The sequence below is a fragment of the Molothrus aeneus genome, chromosome 11 (assembly GCF_037042795.1).
Source record: "Molothrus aeneus isolate 106 chromosome 11, BPBGC_Maene_1.0, whole genome shotgun sequence".
NCBI lineage: Eukaryota > Metazoa > Chordata > Aves > Passeriformes > Icteridae > Molothrus > Molothrus aeneus.
Genome location: NC_089656.1, coordinates 2544142 through 2563475, shown reverse-complemented (window position 1 = coordinate 2563475; position 19334 = coordinate 2544142). Strand labels below are relative to the sequence as shown.

At 51.6% G+C, this 19334-nt stretch overlaps 1 protein-coding gene across 2 annotated transcripts in view; it reads left to right on the top strand.

Annotated features, from left to right (window-relative positions):
- The window catches only part of KCTD15 (potassium channel tetramerization domain containing 15), a 50297-nt gene that overhangs the window by 23198 nt on the left and 7765 nt on the right, over nt 1-19334 (top strand). For both annotated transcript variants that reach the window (XM_066557140.1, XM_066557139.1), the window contains exons 3-4: nt 8836-8980; nt 17133-17438. In XM_066557140.1, the coding sequence (XP_066413237.1) occupies nt 8836-8980; nt 17133-17438 (451 nt within the window). The remainder of the gene's footprint in view (nt 1-8835; nt 8981-17132; nt 17439-19334) is intronic.

Sequence of the window (19334 nt, the reverse complement as noted above, 5' to 3'; positions counted from 1 at the left end):
AATATGAAGTATTAAATGTAGGTAATAGATCCTGCAGTTCCTTCAGGTGCTCAGTGGTTAATGAGTGTAATATCCTGCAGAAGCATGGCAAAGTGAGCATATGGCTCAAAAACTCCTGTGGCATTCCAGGATCAGCACTGGGAGGCAGGAGCAGGAAGTTTCAGGAATTGGAGATGGATAAACATGTTACCTTCAGAGTTCCCTCCTTGTAGTGAGCTGACCCTGCCTGGACTCCAGGCACCCCCAAAGCTGCTCTCCCACCCTCCACAGCTGGACAGCCACAGAAAATACAGTGAAGGTTCATGAGTTAAAGATCAGGAGAGATCACTCAGGAAATACCATCAAAGGCAAAACAGGCTGGAATTAGAGGCATTAATTGGATTTATTTCTAACAAACTCAGAGCAGGATAATGAGAAGTAAAGTAAACCCTTCCCCCCATGGCACAGGGAGACAGGGAATGGGGCTTTTGGTCAGTCCATCCCCCAGAGCTTCCCCTGCTGCCCAGGCAGGGGGGTTCTTCCCCTGCAGTCCCCTGGGGTCCCTCCCACAGGGGAGTTCTGCAGGAGCTGCAGCTCCCAGTGCCCTGCTGCAGCCTGAGTCCCTCCCAGGGGCACAGCCCTCCCAGACCTTCTGGGATGGGTCTGTCTGTCTGTCCAGGGCTGCAGTGTCCAAGGACAGGCTGCTCCAGCCTGGGAACAGGGCCCCTCTGTCCCCTGGGTCTGCCACTGGCTCCCAGCCTCACCCAGGGATGCCCTGCTCTGGTGTGGGCACCTCCCCAGGGCTGTGGGTGGATCTCTGCATCCCCATGGATCCCCATTCCCTGGGGGTGGATCTCTGCATCCCCATGGATCCCCAGGGCAGCAGGGCACAGCTGTCTCACCATGGTCATCACCATGGCTGCAGAGGAGCCCCAGCTCTGGCCCCTGGAGCACCTCCTGTCCCTCCTTCCCCACTGCCCCTGGTGTCTCCAGGTTGTTCCTCTCTCATGTTCTCACCTCCTCCTCTTCTCTGGCCACAATTACAGCTGTGCTGTAACTTTTTTTATCTTTTTCAATCTGTAATCACAGAGGTGTTTCCACCATTGTTAATTGGCCCAGCCTTGGCCAGAGCTCCATCAGCCTTTGGAGCTGCCAGGGGTTGGCTCTGCCAGACACTGAGGAAGCTTCTGGAAGCTCCTCAGAGAAGCCACCCCTGGAGCCCCTGTGCTACCAAAGCTGGGCCATGCCAACCCAATCCACTCCTCCCCTTGTGCTGAGGCTGGGCCATACTGCTTCACGCTCTGGTTAAAAATTGAGCCTTTAGTGTCCCTGTGTTGTGCTCACAGGTCAGTTTTGGTTTGGACATCTGTGGCAGCTCACAGTGTCCTCAGGAGCGGCACTCTGGGGCTGAGTGAAGCTGTGGGAACTGGCACTGGGCCTGCCCTGCTGAAGGGTGGGTGCTTCCCCACCATGAGGGGTGTGAGGAGGAGGGGGAGCAGCTGGGGCCAGGGTGGGTTGACCATGGAGTGCTGGGGGACCTGTCTGACACCCAGGCTTGGTGCCTGCACTGACCTGGGGCTGGAAGCTGCCAGAAGCTCCTTTGGGGCACCTCTCTGTGCCCTCAGGCCCACATGGCTGCCTTGATGTCACATTTGCAGAGCAGCAGTTCATGCCCAAAGTTTAACACTCAGGCTCTCACACACACAGTTTCTCCTCATCACTGTCCAAACAAAAGAGACTTAAAACCAAAACACCCTGCAAGCCAAGCACCCTACAGCAAGACTACACCCCCTGCAGCAGTCCCAGGGGTGAAGATGTCCTGGATTGAAGTGGAAACTGCAGGGTGAATCCTCCCAGGGCTCCTGCAGCACAGGGCAGCCAGGCTGGGTGGGCACTGACCGTGCTGCAGCCCCTGCCTCTCCTCACTGCTGCTTCCCTCAGCTGCAGAAGGGCTCAAAATCACTGCCCAGGGAGCAGGGAGGGAAGGTGTGCTACAGCTGGCACACCAATTATAGCTGAAGCTTTAAACTGAGGCAGACCAGAGAACCTCCTGCAGGCAGCTGTAACCTCCAGCCACGTTCCTCACTGCGCAGGGCGTGAGGGAACTTGTGCCTGGCAGTGCCTCCCACCCCTCTCTTAACTCATGCCAGGCCAGAGGGCAGAAGACACCCATCTGCTGGGTTATCCCTGTCCTCCTCCGGCCAGCCTGGCCTGCTTTTCAGACAGCCTGGGTGGTTTAAGGCTCCTCCCTGCAGGTGCTTTCCCCATTCTGCTTTGCTTTGCTGGGAACTTGTGCACAAATCCAAACAGTTCCATAGAAATAATGGAAATAGGAAAAACGCTGCTGGGAAGGTCTGACAGCACTGCCCACTGCCCACTCAGCCTGGGCTGCCTCAGCTGGGCTGTGCAGAGCCAGCAGGGAGCTGGCACAGCCCTTGAGAGGCTTTCACAGTGCTCTCCTGTCGGGCCTCTGGCTGCTCACAGTGACCCCGAGATTGTTCAAAGTCTCTTTTCCCAGCCCAGTGCTTGAAGAAGCAGTCAGGGCTCTTCATTTCTCAGTCTCAAGGTTGTTCATTGTTCCTTATCTATAAAATTCTTTCTCCTGCCCTGCCAGGCCCATCCAGCAGGACAGTTCCAGGCACTCTGCCTGCCCCCAGGGCAGGGTTATGTCTTTATACTAAAAACTACCTGTACAATGTTTACAATTCCTTCCCAATACCCATCACCTGTGTTAGACAGTGAGCTTCTGCTCTAAACCAATCCAAAAGTGCCACCATCACAGCAGGAGATGGAGGCCAAGAAGAAGAAGGAGAAAGGCTGGACACACCCAGATCCCTCCATCTTGCTCCCTGAACCCCCATTCTAAAAACCCCAAAATCGACTTTTCACCCCATTATAAATTCACTGTCATTCTACTTAATTTGTCATGGCTTGCAGATCTTCATCCAAGGTTGGTAACTTGCTCCGTGGGTCATAATCAAACCCACAGGGGCACCTTGGGCTCTGTGCCAGGGTCTCTGAGCCCCCTGGCAGGGTTTTGGCTGCTCAGGACAGCCAGGGGGATGTGCTGGGTGCTGACACTGTCCCAGCAGTGTGTGACAGGACAAGGGGCAGGCTCTGACAGTCACAGCTATGTGAGCAGCAGTGCCAGACACAGTGAGGTCTGTCAAGCACCTTTGCTCCAATTCATGGCATTTTTTCTCTTCCAAGCAGATAACAGTGTCCATCCTACCCACCTTGTGCAAATATTTGAGAGATAAGCAGCACTGTTTGTGCTCAGCAGCAATGACTGGACTCTGCTCAGCACCAGGGATGCTTTGCTGCTGTGTCCTGCAGGGCAGGTTCAGGTCAGGCTCAGTGTCCCACCTCTGAACAGCCCTGTTCTCCCTCTCTGTGGCATTTCCCACAGCCCAAAAGCCAGGCAGAGCTGAGAGCCCCCATAAAGCACAGGGAGCTCTGCAGAGCTCGCTGTGTTTGCTCTGGGGGCAGGAGGGCACACACAGGGCAGGTCCAGCAGGGAGGACACTGGGTGCAGGACAGACCCACCACATTTGCAGGACCCACAGACAGGCATTTCTCTCTTCTTCCCCTGTCCTCCCACAGAATGAGGAAAGAGACACATTTTAATGACAGTTTGCTGAAATGTGTGTTCCCTGCTGATTTGACATTGGGCAGAAAAAGTGTCTACAAAATCAATTTTTAAAAAATGTAAACAACTAAATTATGAATGACAAGAATATCACTGAACAGTTAAATATTAATCATGTAATTACTTAAATTAATACTTTTAGTGCAATATTGTGATAGAGAGTTCTGCTTAGGCAGTGTCACTGTGCTGGCCAGAGCAGTGCACAGGGACCACAGGACACAGTGGCCCCCACAGCAGAGGGACCTGGGGGCCTTAGGGCCTCATGGTGCCACAGCCCCACTTGCTGATTGTCTCACAGGTCCCACAATAATGGGTGCTCTTCTTAAGGCCTCTGGAACCAGATTTATTAGGAAAGAACTTGTATTTTCTGCTCAAAATAAAGCTGTCAAGAAAACAGCTAAACTAGCCCAAACCAGAGAGCAAACTGCCCCACCCCAAAAGCTTTTCTGTCCCAAAGTGCCATGACAGTCCCCAGCAGCTGTGTGTGATGTGCAGACCCACAGGTGTGCTCGGTGATGGTCTTTGGGATGACCAAAGGTGCTCTGGAGGGAGCTGGGGGTGCCAAAAAGCCCTGTCTGCTTCTGAAATGGAGCTGGGGGAGTTGCTGAAGGAGCTGGTGTGTCCTGAGCTCTGCTCTGGGGGCTGGACTCAGTGCCCTGCAGGGCCCTCTGTGCTCCTGCCTGCACAGGCTGGAAAATCGGTCCCCAGGATGCAGGGGGGGCAGCAGCCTTCTGCAGCTACCTGCAGGCAGCACAGGGCCTCTTTCCTTGCCCAAGAAACTAAAGAAAAGAATTTACTGGCACTCTTGTCCTTGTGGGTTGGCTGTCTTTGTTGTTTGTTTTTAATCTAGTAAAAGAAGATCTTAATATCATGGTAAAATTGGTGCAAAGCTAGAAACTCGCCCCTCGGCGTTTTGGCGAAACATTATTGAAAATGTGAAAGCCTTTAGCAGAAACAACAAAAGCACAAAGAAACAGTAGGGATGGGATCAACAGGTTCTGTCCTGGCTCCTGGGAGAGGCAGAGAAGTGCACCCAGGCAGGGTGGAGGTGGCAGCTGGACAGCAGCCCCATGGTGGTGGCTCTGTGGCAGCAGTGGCCAGGGGGGCTGGGGTGGGCAGCACTGCAGAGCAGGGAGCAGGAGCAGGGAAAAGCACTTTGCTGGGAGGGCAGGAGCAAGCCAGGAGGATGAGGAGGGGACTGGGAGGGTCTGAGCTCTGGGCAGAGGGTGTGAGCACGGCCAGGGCAGGGGAGGCCGTGGAAGGACACACTTGGCATCCTTAGGCTGGCAACTGCTGTAGCTGGTCCTGCCTCAGTCTGCTCCCTGTATGGAAATTTCATGTTGGACACAGATTATACAAGTGCTTCTAAATTAGAAAGTGAAGCATCTCTTGCTGAAGGTGGGGGTGCTGAAGGAGTGTTCATTGTTCAGACTCGCCCTTGCTGCAGATCCCAGTGCAGCTCCTTTTGCCTCGTCTCCCTTTCCCTGGCCTCCTGCCTCCTCACAGGCAGCACAGCCAGCACCATTCCTGTGTGCCATACACAAGGGTCTCCTGAAAGTGCCTCCTGCTCCACCAGTACAGTGCTGGTTGCCATGACCACCCATAAAAACATTTTCAGGGTGCCTAGTGCCCAGTCTGAGCTGCAGCAGCTCCTCATGACTTTAAACTCACAGCTCCCTGGAGGGAGCAGCTTCCTGAGGCTGCCAGCCAGGCTGGTGCCTTATTTCTGATTGATCATCAGCACCTCTGGACAGTGCAAACCCTTCCTGTCCCCCTGCTCTTGCTGACCTGCCAGCTCTGACAGCCTGAGTGCATTTTGTTCTGGCCACCACAGACCCATCCACAGGGAGCTCTGTGTCCCTGCGCAGAGCATGGAGCTGCTCCTGGTCACTGTGCTCCTTCCCACAGCCTCACACAAGGACAGGAATCCTGTCAGGAACTGTCCATTGGAGTTCATTTTGTGCTCCCTCAGCATTGCATTTTCCAAAGGACTTTTCCAGGTATGGTTTGAGCTGGTGAGATGGGAGGAGAGGGAGCTCTTTCCACATGCAGTATTACAACACGCTGCACTGGTGTTGGTTCTTGGAACGTAGCAGCCCCCTAAAATGTCAAATAAATCCTTAAACTATTCATCACTCTGTTTTTGGGGTGGCAGTTAAGTCTTTCAACACTCTGTGAGTTTCTTTCCCCAGCAGTAATTTTGCTGGTGAAGAAATACAGCTCAGGGCACTCCACAAAGTGAAGCCTCAAAATTCATGTTTTGTTTTCATTACCAAAAAAATGCTTTACTACATTAAAGAGTGGCCCATTAAAATGTTGTACCCTGTCTTCTGTGCACCCTGTAGTTGTTGGCAAGCCTTCCCCTGTGCCTGTGCAGAGCAGCTTTGCTTCTGCAGACTCCAGAGAAAGGGCAGCAAAGGGGAGGAGGCTTCAGCCACAGCTCAGCTTGTTCACATGTAAGATCTCAGAACTTCCATAGCCACGCAAATTTACTCAGTAAATGGATGTACTGAACCTTAAGCTATCAGTGCTTCCTCTGCTTTCAGTGTATCCCAGCACAGCACACTGCCAAAGGAAATAAATTAACTGTCTGGTTCCTGGAGTAAAGTGTAGGGCTGTACAGAGCACTATATTTAACTGTCTTGGGCAAATGGCCCTAAAATAACAACAGAAAAGAACACAGTGAATTACAGGAGTCTTACTGAACCTCGTGATTATATGAATGAAATGTTGCCAGGTGAACTGGATGGGATTCTCTGATACTGTAGGAACACTGGGGGTTGGAGAAAACAGTAAATGTTATAATTGGGGTTTAGGAGAGCACTTGGTTATTCTCCCAAGTAATTCAGACTAGCTGTATGCTGGCATGGCCATGAGAGCAGGCAGCAAAACCTGCAGCTTCCTTAATTAAGAGGGCAGAAAGGTTTTTTAGCAAAATTCAGTGGAGACTTACCAAGTCCAGATTTATTTAATATCTCCACATTTTATTTAGGTACAAATGGTGCATTAATAAATGTACAACCCTATTAGCAAGTTAGAAGGTCAGAGCAAGGTGCAGCTGTGGGCCAGGGCCCAGGGCACAGCAGGAGCAGCCGTGGGGCAGCAAACCTGCCCCTCCCCAGCCCCTGGCTGGGCACTGGGAGCTTGGGGTGGTGCTGGTGCTGGGAGGCAGCCAGGCTGGGCTGCAGCAGTGCTGGGCATGGCCTGCAGCAGGGTTTGATGGGGCTGTTTTGCAGGGAAAGGGAGGGCCCTGCCCTGCTCTCAGCTCCCAGGGGATTTCCTGGGCGACTGGAAGGGCTGGCTGATAGTGAAATGCAGCCAGCTGTGGGATGGCCTCTCTGGGAAATGGAGCAGTCCTCATGGCAGGATTATTTAAGACTGGACTTTGAAAGATGAGCCACTGTGCAGTTGGGAACAATGCTGCACTGTCAGGGAGATGGACTCAATTACTTAATAGGTCGTTGCTGTCTGTCTCCTGCGTTTTCCCTTTCAAGAACATATATTCAGCTGGGTTATTTCTCATGGGAAGACAAAGCAGGGGAGGAGGCAGGCATTGAAGGGGAGAGGCTGGAGGAGCAGATGCCTGGTTTGCTCTCCATGGAGCAAGCTCTGGAAAAACCTGGAGTGCTGTGGCTGATGTGGTCCTTTGGTCCCATAATCAGCTGATCCCCTGGTCTCACAGGTCTTGCTCCCATTTTTTCCCCTCATGGTGCTGTCCCCCTGCCAGGCTCACCCCCAGGACTGCTGCTGGTGACGCTGTGGGGCTGCATGGGTTTCTGGGTTTCTGTATTGGATGGACACTCACAGGTCCATACAGCCCATCCCAGTGCCTGGGCAGCCTCTCCTCCAGCACAGAAGGGCTTGGATGGTGTTTGATCCAATTCCAGCCAGGCTGGAGGCAAGCTCATGGCCAGGAACCCATCCCTGGAGCAGCCTCTTGGTAGCAGGACATGGAGGACAGGGACATGTGACAGGCAGGGACTCGTGTTCTCCCCAGGATCCCTCTGCCTCTGTGGGGTGAGCATTCCAGCTGTGGGGTGACCTCCCCAGCATCCCTGGGGTGAGCATTCCAGCTGTGGGTGATTCTCCCCAGGATCCCTCTAGGGTGAGCATTCCAGCTGTGGGGGATTCTCCCCAGGATCCCTGTGGGGTGAGCATTCCAGCTGTGGGGGATTCTCCCAAGATCCCTGGGGTGAGCATTCCAGCTGTGGGGTGACCTCCCCAGGATCCCTGGGGTGAGCATTCCAGCTGTGGGTGATTCTCCCCAGGATCCCTTTGGGGTGAGCATTCCAGCTGTGAGTGATTCTCCCAGGATCCCTGTGGGGTGAGCATTCCAGCTGTGGGTGATTCTCCCAGGATCCCTGTGGGGTGAGCATTCCAGCTGTGGCTGATTCTCCCCAGCATCCCTGTGGGGTGAGCATTCCAGCTGTGGGGTGACCTCCCCAGGATCCCTGGGGTGAGCATTCCAGCTGTGGGTGATTCTCCCAGGATCCCTGTGGGGTGAGCATTCCAGCTGTGGGTGATTCTCCCAGCATCCCTGGGGTGAGCATTCCAGCTATGGGTGATTCTCCCAAGATCCCTCTGGGGTGAGCATTCCAGCTGTGGGTGATTCTCCCCAGCATCCCTGGGGTGAACATTCCAGCTGTGGGTGATTCTCCCCAGCATCCCTGGGGTGAGCATTCCAGCTGTGGGGGATTCTCCCCAGGATCCCTGGGGTGAGCATTCCAGCTGTGGGTGATTCTCCCAAGATCCCTCTGGGGTGAGCATTCCAGCTGTGGGTGATTCTCCCCAGCATCCCTGTGGGGTGAGCATTCCAGCTGTGGGTGATTCTCCCAGCATCCCTTTGGGGTGAGCATTCCAGCTGTGGGTGATTCTCCCCAGCATCCCTTTGGGGTGAGCATTCCAGCTGTGGGGGATTCTCCCCAGCATCCCTGGGGTGAGCATTCCAGGAGCTCTCCAGGTGGGGCCATGGCTGTGCCTGGCTGGGCAGCAGATCCTGGTGCCAGGGCAGCCGTGGGGCTCTCAGTGTCCCCAGTGCCCCCAGCCAGGGCTCCTGCCCTCCTGCACGTGTTTGTCACCACATTAACACCCTGCATTACCTTATGCACCTTGAATTGATGCACCTAAATTGGTTGTTCTGAAGCCCCAAGGGTGTGATGAGATTTTGTCTCTTTTGCCCATTTCTTTTTCTCTTCTCTTTTTTTCAGAATAAGTCGTCTGTTTAATGGCACAGAGCCCATTGTCTTGGACAGTTTAAAGCAGCATTATTTCATTGATCGAGATGGGGAGATTTTCAGATATATATTAAGCTTCCTAAGGACATCTAAGCTACTGCTCCCAGATGACTTTAAGGTAAGGAAAGCTAGAGTCTGCAATCTGTTTTTTCTTCCCGTTCTGTCATTTGTTTTGGGGCAGGTTGGTTTGTATGCTTGACCTAAACACACTTAACTAAATGTTGCTGTTTATTTGTTAGGATTTTTAGTACTTGTGTATTACACCAGGGATGCTATTATTTAATAAATGGACCAGTGGTTGTCATGGATACCCAGAAAAGTTAAACGATGAAGCTTATAGCTAAATCAGTTTTTCTAAACTAATTGTATTTTCTCACATTTTTAGCTTATTTATCAGGGTATAACAACAATTAAGAACCAACATCAGCAACATGCACTTAGCAGGGTTTAATGCTCAGGATCTGAAAGAAATGTTTCAAATTTGATATGTAGAGGACTTGAACTGTGTAAATCTTTTTCTTGTTGGTATAAAAAAGAAACCCTTAAACAAGCCCATGAGGATTTGTGTTAGACATAACCACTGCAGATGGTTTGATTTCAGGAAGTAATCAGCTCACAGTTAATGTCAAAATATTCTTGGGAGCTGCAATTGACTGAGGGCTTTTTAAGGAGCAGGACATGTTTTGTGTGAAGCCATGGTGCTGTGTTTCTCTGCAGGCCCTGACTGTTTAAATGCTCTCCTTTTGGTCTGGTATATTTGGCTTTGCACTTAGGAAACTTCCAACATTGTCACCCTGATGTATGAAAATTAGAAGACAAAAGTGTCCAAACTGTAGATGACAAGATTCAACAAAAGCACTTATTCCAGATGAAATGATGAATAAATTGGGATGGCAGATGGAGATCTGTTCAGTTAGAGGATGCAGAGCATTGCTAGGAAGGAAAACTCCTGCTTTCTCTGAAATGCCATTTCACTTGGTTGTACTGGCTGGGCACAGGACCCCTTGGTGAGCTGTGGCTGAGTGAGTCCAGAGTGCTGGTGCTGGTCCTGCTTTGGAGCAGAGCTGGTCCTGGTGCTGCCAGCTCAGCCATTCTCACCTGAGGTAGGGGGACAATCATGTCTGACCCACCAAGGGAGGGCCTGCATCACATCTGCAACACATCACAACCTGCAGGGGCAGGTTCTGCCAGTCCTGGTTGGAGCTCCAGCCCAGAAGGGCTGCCCTGAGCACTGGGTGCTCCTGGATGGGCTGGGGGGGAGAAAACTCTACAGAGAAATGAGGGAAAGCCTCAAACCTGTGTGTAGTGGTGGAGCTAAAGACCAGAGCAGTCCTGGGGCTGTAGATGGATGAAGGGAAGGGGTGGATGGAGAGGTGGCACAGAGAGCAGCTGTGTTTTGGACAGTCCAGTGTGAGAAGAGGCCACACCTGGAGTGCTGTGTCCAACCTGGCCCCAGTTTGGGAAGGATGTTGGGATGTTTGACTGCCTCCAGAGGAGGCAACGGGGCTGGAGAGGGGCTGGGAGCACAAACCCTCTGAGTGAGGAACCCCTGAGGGAGCTGGGGGTGCTCAGCCTGGAGAAAAGGAGACTCAGGGGTGACACTGTCACTCTGCACAGCTCCTGAAAGGTGCCTGTGCTCAGCTGGGGCTGGGCTCTGACAGAACCAGAGCACACAGCCTCAAGCTGCACCAGGGAAATATAGGTTGGATATTAAGAAAAAGTTTTTCATTGAAAGGGTGATAAAGTTCTGGAATGGCTGCCCAGGGAGGCGGTGGGGTCCCCATCCTGGGTGTGTTTAACAAAGCCTGGATGTGGCACTGGGTGCCAGGGTTTAGTTGAGGGGTTGGGGCCGGGCTGGTCTTGATGATCTTGAAGGTCTCTCCCAACCCAGTGATTCTGTGAATTCTGTGAAGAGAGGGTCGGAGAGAAGAGAGAGGTGGTTTGAGCTGATCATGGCCTCCACCAGCGCCCGGATTCCAGAGGGGCTGAGTCCCAGGAGAAGCAGGATTGGCTGGAGCCTGCAGGGCAGAGGGTGCCCAGGGTCTCTGTGTGTGCAGGGAGCCTGGCAGCCCCTGCTCCCCAGCCCTGGGCACAGGGGAGCTACACCTCAGCTCCTCCCGGGGAGAGCTTAGAGCAAACCCCAGGCTAATGAGGGCTCAGGAATAAAGCAAAGCATTGCTAGGTGGGGAGTAACTAAATCAAAATGCATAGAAGAATGCTCTGTAAAGCTGTATTAAAACTGCACTGTAAACGGATTTAACTTCACAGAAATTGTGTAATTTTGCCAGCATGATTAAAGTGACAGAAGACAATAATCAAAGGCAGCAAATGGAATCACTTGGTGTTTCTAAATGCAAAACTCTATTTAAGGTATAAAACCTGACAGCTTTTCCAGTGAGACTTGCATTAAACGTTCTTTATGTCAAACAAAGCACTATCAAGTGTTTTGAATATTTATTAGTTTTTACCCCTTAATTTAATCAAGCAGTTTATTAGCCTCAAGGTTTAGCCAAGTTGCTTTTCAACTTGAATTGCTGCTCAGATGGTTATTTTGGAAAGTTTGGAATGTTAGTACCACACCAGCATTATTGTGTTTGCTATTTCAGTGTTGTTTTCAGACAAAGTTAACACTGAAATGCAGAGAAAGTGGGGTGTGTGTTCCAAGGCTAGTGATTCTTTATTATCAAGTCTGATGGTGTGTTTACAGTGAATATTAATTACACTTGCAACTACTACTAAGACAGAACTTGAAAGTGTCTCCCAGGTCTTCCTGCTGAAGGTAGCACTGCTATGGTTGCTGTGATTTTCCTGGCTTTGGGGGATTTTAAGCCACATGAAGTGTGCTGAGTGTGAGAGTGTGGCTGTTCTGCTCTGCAGCCAGGCTGGGGATGGAGCCTGGCTGGGGATGGTGCCAGCTCCTCTGCCTGCTCTGCTTCAGTGTCCTGAGCATGGGCACTGTGAGCCCCCCTGAGCCTGGGGCAGAGCCTGGGCCAGCTCAGCCCTGCCCCAGCAGCTGCTGCTCCCCTGCTGCCCAATCTGCCCTCCCTGAGCCCCCCAACATCACAGGGGCTCCCCAGGACCTGTCCCCATCACTGCCCATGGCCAAGAGCACACAGAGCCAGGAGCTGCTGGGAGCCTTGTTTGGGACTCACTCCCTGCTCAGAGAGCATCAGACACACACAGGCAATGGGAATATTGTAATGTGAGTATTGTAACAGGCACAGGCAATGTGAGTGTTGTAACAGGCACAGGCAATGTGAGTGTTGTAACACAGGCAATGTGAATATTGTAACACACAGACATAGACAATGTGAGTATTGCAACAGGCACAGGCAATGTGAATATTGTAACACACACAGGCAATGTGAATATTGTAACACACACAGGCAATGTGAATATTGTAACAGGCACAGGCAATGTCAGTGTTGTAACACACAGACACAGGCAATGTGAATATTGCAACATACAGACACAGGCAATGGGAATATTGTAACACACACAGGCAATGTGAGTACTGTAACACACACAGGCAATGTGAGTACTGTAACACACACAGGCAATGTGAGTATTGTAGCTCCCTCTCAAAGAGGGAGGAGCACAAAGGCACAGGACAGGATATCTGAGTTTTGTGTGGATTACAGAATCACCTGTAGCACCAGAATGACAGGGCCACCACTCCAATTTATTAATACAGTTACAAATTTATGTGCTTGCATCTGAAGTCTCTCAAACTGACCTCAGGAAACAGTGCAGTTGTCAGTGGAGAAGTGAGCAACTTTCTCTCATAGCCAGGAGTCAGATCTTCACAGCACTAAAAATACAAGAGAAACATTGAGTTAGGATGACAGTTTGTTGTTTCATGTAATAAAGAATAACAAGTGAAAAATGGACAGAAGGAGCCATTTCAGCCTGCTCAGGAGTCAGCATTGGGTACAAAAACAAAGGGTGTGTTTGGCACTGAGAGAGCAGCAGGTCTGTGGACACAAGGGCTCAGCCTGTGCTGGTGCCTGTGCTGGGGGCACATCTGGACCATCGGCCCTGGCATGGAGCAGCAGCACTGCTGGCCTGGAGGGCACAGCCAGGAGGATGCCACCCCTGTCACAGGTCACTGCCAGAATCCAGCCCGCTTGAAACCCGCCACAGAAAAAACTTTTCTACTGAACAAAAAGCAGAAAATTGTTTTGTGAAAGGTAAAAGGCTTTTTGAATCTTTGAGAGGTCTGTCAGTGTTTCCCATGGGATCTACATGCAGGCCAGGAGCTGTGGCTGGAGAAAGGCTGTGTGCACCCTGCCTGCCTGCTCCCTTCCTCCATGGCCTGGCACAGCTTCCCACCAGCTCCTGCAGCAGCCACAGGAGCTCCATGGTGGCTGTAAAGGCTTTTTGTGGTACTTGACAGAAAAATTAAATGCTGTGCTGTCTATGTCCTCTTTCAGTCTGTCAAAGAGCACCCTGCTTGTGACTGCACTGCTGGTGGGAATCACCTCCAGAGGAAAACGTGTTCCTGGGCTGAACAGAAGCAGCTGCACTGTCTGTCACAGTGCTTGGCTCTGGTGCTGCTGTTAGGGAGCTGGAGCACAGGGAAATGATGCCTGTAAGGAACGGGAGATGCTTTGGTCCTGCAGGACAAGGAGTCCTGGGCACTGTACAGAATGTGCTGTGGAGTGCTGCCTGCTCCCAGCAGCCCTGCCCTGGGAGGCTGAGGTGTCCCTGTGCTGCTGTGGCACCCAGGGCTGTGCCCTGGGCTGGGTTTCAGTGACCCCCTGTGCCCTTGGGGCTGCTCCCTGCCCCTCCTGGATGGGGCCATGTCTGCCTCTGCCTTTGGTGACTGAAACCAACACCATGGAAATGTTCTCGTGCAGCTCTGTGGCACCTCCCTGGTGAGGGCTCTTGTGGGTTTCATTCTTCTGCTTCACATTTCATATTAAACTTAAGTAAATCTTCAGGATAGGGTTTGATACCTGCAGTGCAAGGGTGGCAGCACCTGTGCCAGTATTACCTGGGCATCCCAAGCATCCAGTGCAGACAGCTGGGCTCTCCCAGGCTGGTCACAGACAGAATTCTGAACAATGTGCAAAACCTGAGGGAAAAGATTTTGGGCTTGGCGTGCAGAGCCCATGACTCTGTCCAAGCACAGGATCTAGAGAAGCTGACCCCCATGCTGTGAGCCACTCACTCTGTGTTCCTGGCCCTGTGAAACCCTCCTCCCTCCCTAAACACATTGTCAGGTTCCCTCAGGAGGCCCCAGTCCCTCCCTGCAGAAGGGCAAATGTCCCATCAGAGGAGCAGGGGCAGTGTTTGCTGCTGGTGGCTGTGGGCAGCAGGGCAGGGGGGTCACACAAGGTGTCCCTGGTGTCCCTTCCCAGCACTGTCACTGAATTTCTCTTGCTGCAGAAGATTCTTTTGTCCCCTCCACTTGTTACTGAGCTACAGCACAACCAATTCCCCTTTCTGGCCCTGCCTGGCAGTGGTGCCCTGGTGCCCTGGCATCAGCTCCTGGCACCAGCACACCTCAGTCCCCAGGGGCTGCTGCAGGCCCTTCTGCAGGTGCACAGCCCTTCCCATATCTGTGCTGAACCCGAGTGAGGAGCAGGCACAGGCAGGGGAGCCTGACTTTAGAGACCAACCCAAACACAGCACATGATGCTCCAGCCCAGCCCTGATTTCCACACAGCCCCTGAGCTGTGGCTCTCTCATTCTGGAAGCAGCAGTGGAAGAGCTGTTCCATTTGAAGGCAGGTTTTCTTCTCACAAAATGGTATCAGGATGTACAATTTCTGCTGTTCATTTTAGGGCAAATGACAGCCAGCAAGAGTCCCTGCAAAGCTGCAGTGATGGGGTGGGCTGAGCTGGCTGTGGGAGGAGCAGGGCTGCTGTGATCTGGGTTTTGCTTGGTTTATGGCATTGCTGTTCTGGCCTGAGGCTGCAGGACCATTGAAGTCCTTGATTCAGGATTCTGCCAGGCCAGGGGAGGCAGTCAGAGCCTCTGTACTGTGATGGGCTTTGCATGCAGCCTCAGGAGCCCTGTGCCACTCTCTGCTCTCAGCAATGAAGGGCTGCTCTTTCTGTCACTGTACCATCTCTTCCAGGTTTTACTGTTGGGTTTTCTTAGCACATATTCACTTGATTGATTTTACAAATAATACCTTATTTTATAGTGTCCATGAACCCAGACACTCTGAAACTGGTTTTTCAGGACCTACTGAAAGCAGCAGATGACTTTCCATTGCCTTCAGACAGTACTGGGTGCTCCTGTTCACTCTACACCATTACATTTTCCCTTAGCATTGCATGTTTCCCTGCTTGGAAGAGCAATCCCTGGCACCAGCAGATGCCAAGGGAGCATTTGGCAGCACTGCACACACCTCTGTGCTGAACACAGTCAGGTGGTAACACTGGGCTGATTCAGTGTCCTGCACAGAGATTGCAGATTTTTTTTTTTTTTTTAATTTAGGCCACTAATCCCTGTAGGTTTAAACTGATCCCTGCTCAGTACTGAGAGAGCATCACTGGTGGGCAGAGAAAAGCAGAGATGGTTCAGCAGAGAGTGCTGCTTTTGGCAGGGTGAGAATGTGAGGACGGGGCTTTGGGGCTGGAGCTGTCTTACCTGAGCCCAGGTAGTGCAGGCAGCCTCCACAGCTCTTTGCCTGGCCTGTTCCCAGCACTGGCTCTGGCTTGTTTGCAGCATGCTCTCTGCATGATTTCTTCTTTAATCTTCTGTGTTTTCCATCTTCAAGCTGTCCCGTGAGAGTGTTTGTTGCCCTCATTTCTTCCCACTCCCTCTTATCCCTCTTCCTCTCTGCTCCTCTCATCCTCCAGTCCTTTTTTCTGCCTTGGCTGTGTGCATACTGTCCCCACCTCAGCAGACATCAAAGCCATGTAAAGGATTGGATGTCCCTTTTGTGAGTCGATCACCTTGCCCTGTCACTGTGAATATTCATGTGTCTCCGGGCTGCAGCAGCCCTGGGGTGAGGGAGCACCTCCACTACCAGTGGGTCTGAGGTGCCAAATTTGAGCAGAGATAACTGCTTTGGTTCAGTAATACCCTGCAGCAGGAGATTTTACAGGTTAATTCCAAACCAGTGTGTAGAGTTGCACCTTTTTGTGCTGCATCTTCATTGGCCTTTGATTCCCCTCCTCCCCAGTCCTGGGGCACAGCACACCCGTTACTTCTCATGTGCTTTTGGTGCCCATTTCCTGACTGCTTCCTGTCATATCATTCTTTCCAGACCAAATGATTCCAGCCATTTCAGTCTTGATTTTTCTTTACATTTAATTTTATTTTTCATCTCACTGGTGTAGAACTGGCTTTTGTCCCAGGTGTTGATCTCCAGCACAGCCCACAGGAGCAGCAGTGGGGCAGCATTTGAGGGTGTAAAGGGGTGCAGAGCAGGGAAAGCACAGCCAGGTGTCTGCAGGGAGGAGCTGAGCTCCTCCTGAGCTGCTCCTCTTCCCCTGGGAGGCTGGGGGAGCAAAGTGTCCCCAGGGCCTGTCCCTCTCCCCCTGGTCTGGCTGGGCCTGGGGGCTCACACCCTTTGGCTCCATATTTCAGCTGAGGTGGGAAAATCTGTCAGAATCTGATGAAACAATCACTGAACTGGGAATTGGATCAGATTGGGAATTGGAATTGCCCAAAGCCCGAGTGAAGTGATGGACAAATGGCAGGGAAGAACAGTTTCTGTTCAGCCCGTGGAGCACACAGCTGAGCTCCCAGCCAGCAGCATGGTCACCTCCTCCCTGGGATTTGCCAGGCTCCAAAGTGCACATGAAATACATGAATAGTCATCAATGGCAGGCAGCAGCTCAGCTGCTGGAGCTGAATTCCAGCCTCAGCAAAGGCAGGTGAGAAGTGAAGCTGAACTGACATCTCCATCGCCCAGCACAGCCTGAGCTCTGCTGCGAGATCAGATCTGGGCTGTGAGCAAAGAGCAGGGCTTGGAACATCTCCTCTTACATCAGGGAGCTTTGCTTATTGCAAGCAGCTATTTTCATTTCTTAACCCAAGAGTGAAGCCTTCTGGCACTGAGCTTGTGGGATAATAAATGAAAGGAGAATTCAGTGCCATGGGAAGCTCTCAGTGAGCCCAAGCAATGGAGCACCAGCACGGGGTGGTGTCTGTGGAGGTGTGAGTACGTGGGTACCTGTTGCCTTTGCTCTCTTGCTGACAACACACAAGCCTAAGTAGGTCAAACAGGAACAATACTCATTTTTAAAAGAGAACTATAAGCATTTCTAGTTTCTCTCTCCCCCTCTCTCTTTTTTTTTTTTTCCCAGGACTTTAATCTTTTATATGAAGAAGCAAAGTATTACCAGCTGCAGCCAATGATTAAGGAACTTGAGCGATGGAAACAAGAGAAAGAACAAAGGAAACATTTCCAGCCTTGTGACTGCTTGGTTGTAAGAGTGACTCCAGATCTGGGGGAGAGGATTGCATTGAGTGGGGAGAAGGCTTTGATAGAAGAGATCTTCCCGGAGACGGGGGATGTCATGTGCAACTCGGTGAACGCGGGCTGGAACCAGGACCCCACCCACGTTATCAGGTTTCCCTTGAATGGATACTGCCGGCTCAACTCCGTGCAGGTAATGAAGGGCGCCTCCTCTGCCTCCTCGGGTCCGGGCTGCTTTTGCACTGCGGCTTCTGCAATTCTATGCGAATTAGTTGCTTCTGCCCAATTACTTTCAGTGCTTATACTGCAAGGAAACATTTTTCTGCCTGGTGAGATCACAGTCTTTCAGGTTTTCCTAAGTCTAAGCAGAAAAATACATTTAGATTTTGTGTATGTTAGTGCCATGCTGGCCTCATAATGGTGTTATACTGATAAATGCTAATTTTTTTCATCAATGTATAGCCTTTGGCAGTTTTTTTTTTCCTCCAAAGTGCCTCTAGGAAGAAAGAGAGAGTTCCAAAAACTACAAAAAAAATCTCCACACCATTTTATAGAAAATGCAACAATGTGTAAATGCATAATTTATGTCTCACTCATAATTAAATGATGGTGCCTGCGGGATGGACTTAAAAAAATTGATCTCTGCACTTTTTTTTTTTTTTCAAAAGGATGTTCTATAAAAATTGCCCAGAGTATTTTAAACAAAAATGTATTTCATTTTACACCCAGAGTTTTGACATTAGGTTTAAAATTAAACATATGAAACAAAAGAAGATAACTGGACAGATAGGTGGATGGCAGCAGGAATAAATAGGTGCTCTGTGTCGAGGCAGCAGCCTGTGGGCAGGCAGTGCCATTTCTCAGGGATCAGCAGTGCTGAGCCAGAGCTCTGGGCAGGAACAGCTGCCCTTAACTCGGGCAAGGCAGAGCTCCTGCTTTCCCTGTGTGCTCCTTTGGAATACCCAAACAGCAAATGCTCCTGTTATGGGCAGGGAAATCAACCTAGAGGGGAGCATTTCCCAAATTCCCACCCTGTGCATCCTGTGCAGCTGGGCTGTGGGAAATGCCTTGAGAAACCCCCTGTGGGCAAAGCCCCGGGGAGGAGCTGCTCTGGGGCCAGGCTGGGCAGGGGGGCAGCAGCGAGGGAGGACCCTGGAGCTCTGGGTGCTGCACGCCAGGCTCAGGCTCCCTGCGGCTGCCAGGCTGCCAAGGGACACCCTCAGGAGGGTCCCTGAACCTGTGAGGGTGCCTGGAGGTACCAGTGACCCCCAGCACGGGCAGCATCCCCTGTGCCCCCTGTGAAACCAGCCCAGACCCCTGGGCTCAGGGGGCTTTGGCCAAGACTGCCCAGGGCTGCATTTGGGTGAACTTCACCAGGCTGGGGTCACTTCTGCACAGTCCTGAGCAGAGTCACACTGGGCAGGGTTTGGGCTGGGGGTGCTCAGAGGCAGCTCTGGGTTTGGCACTGGGACAGGGAGGGGTCCCCATTGCTGTGCTGGGAGGAGAGGGAGCAGCTCAGCTCAGGTGGGGAGGAGCATTTGTGTCCCTGTGTCCCTGCCATGGCACACAGGGGCTGGCAGGAGCATTTGTGTCCCTGCCATGGCACACAGGGGCTGGCAGGAGCATTTGTGTCCCTGTGTCCCTGCCATGGCACACAGGGGCTGGCAGGAGCATTTGTGTCCCTGCCATGGCACACAGGGGCTGGCAGGAGCATTTCTGCCCCAGCCAGGCTGTCCATGGGAGCCTTTAGATCCCACCAGCAATGAGAGGAGCTGGAACCATGAAGGGTCACAGTTCAGCCCTGCCTGGCAGAGCTCTGGGTGCCCACATGGTTGAGCACTCAGCTCTTTTATCCAGGGCTGTGACTCCTGGGATGCATGTGCTACATGTGTAGTAAAAGCTGAACACTAATTACTGTTATTATTTGAATGTGTTTTGAATTCAGTCAAAATTCAGACAGTATCAAAGGGTCTCTTTGCAAGTTCATGTTGTGGAAAAAATTTCTGTCAAAGAGTCTACAGTATAAGTAATCCTGTTAAATTACATCATTTTACTAAATTACATCATTTTACTATGTAATTAATAGAAA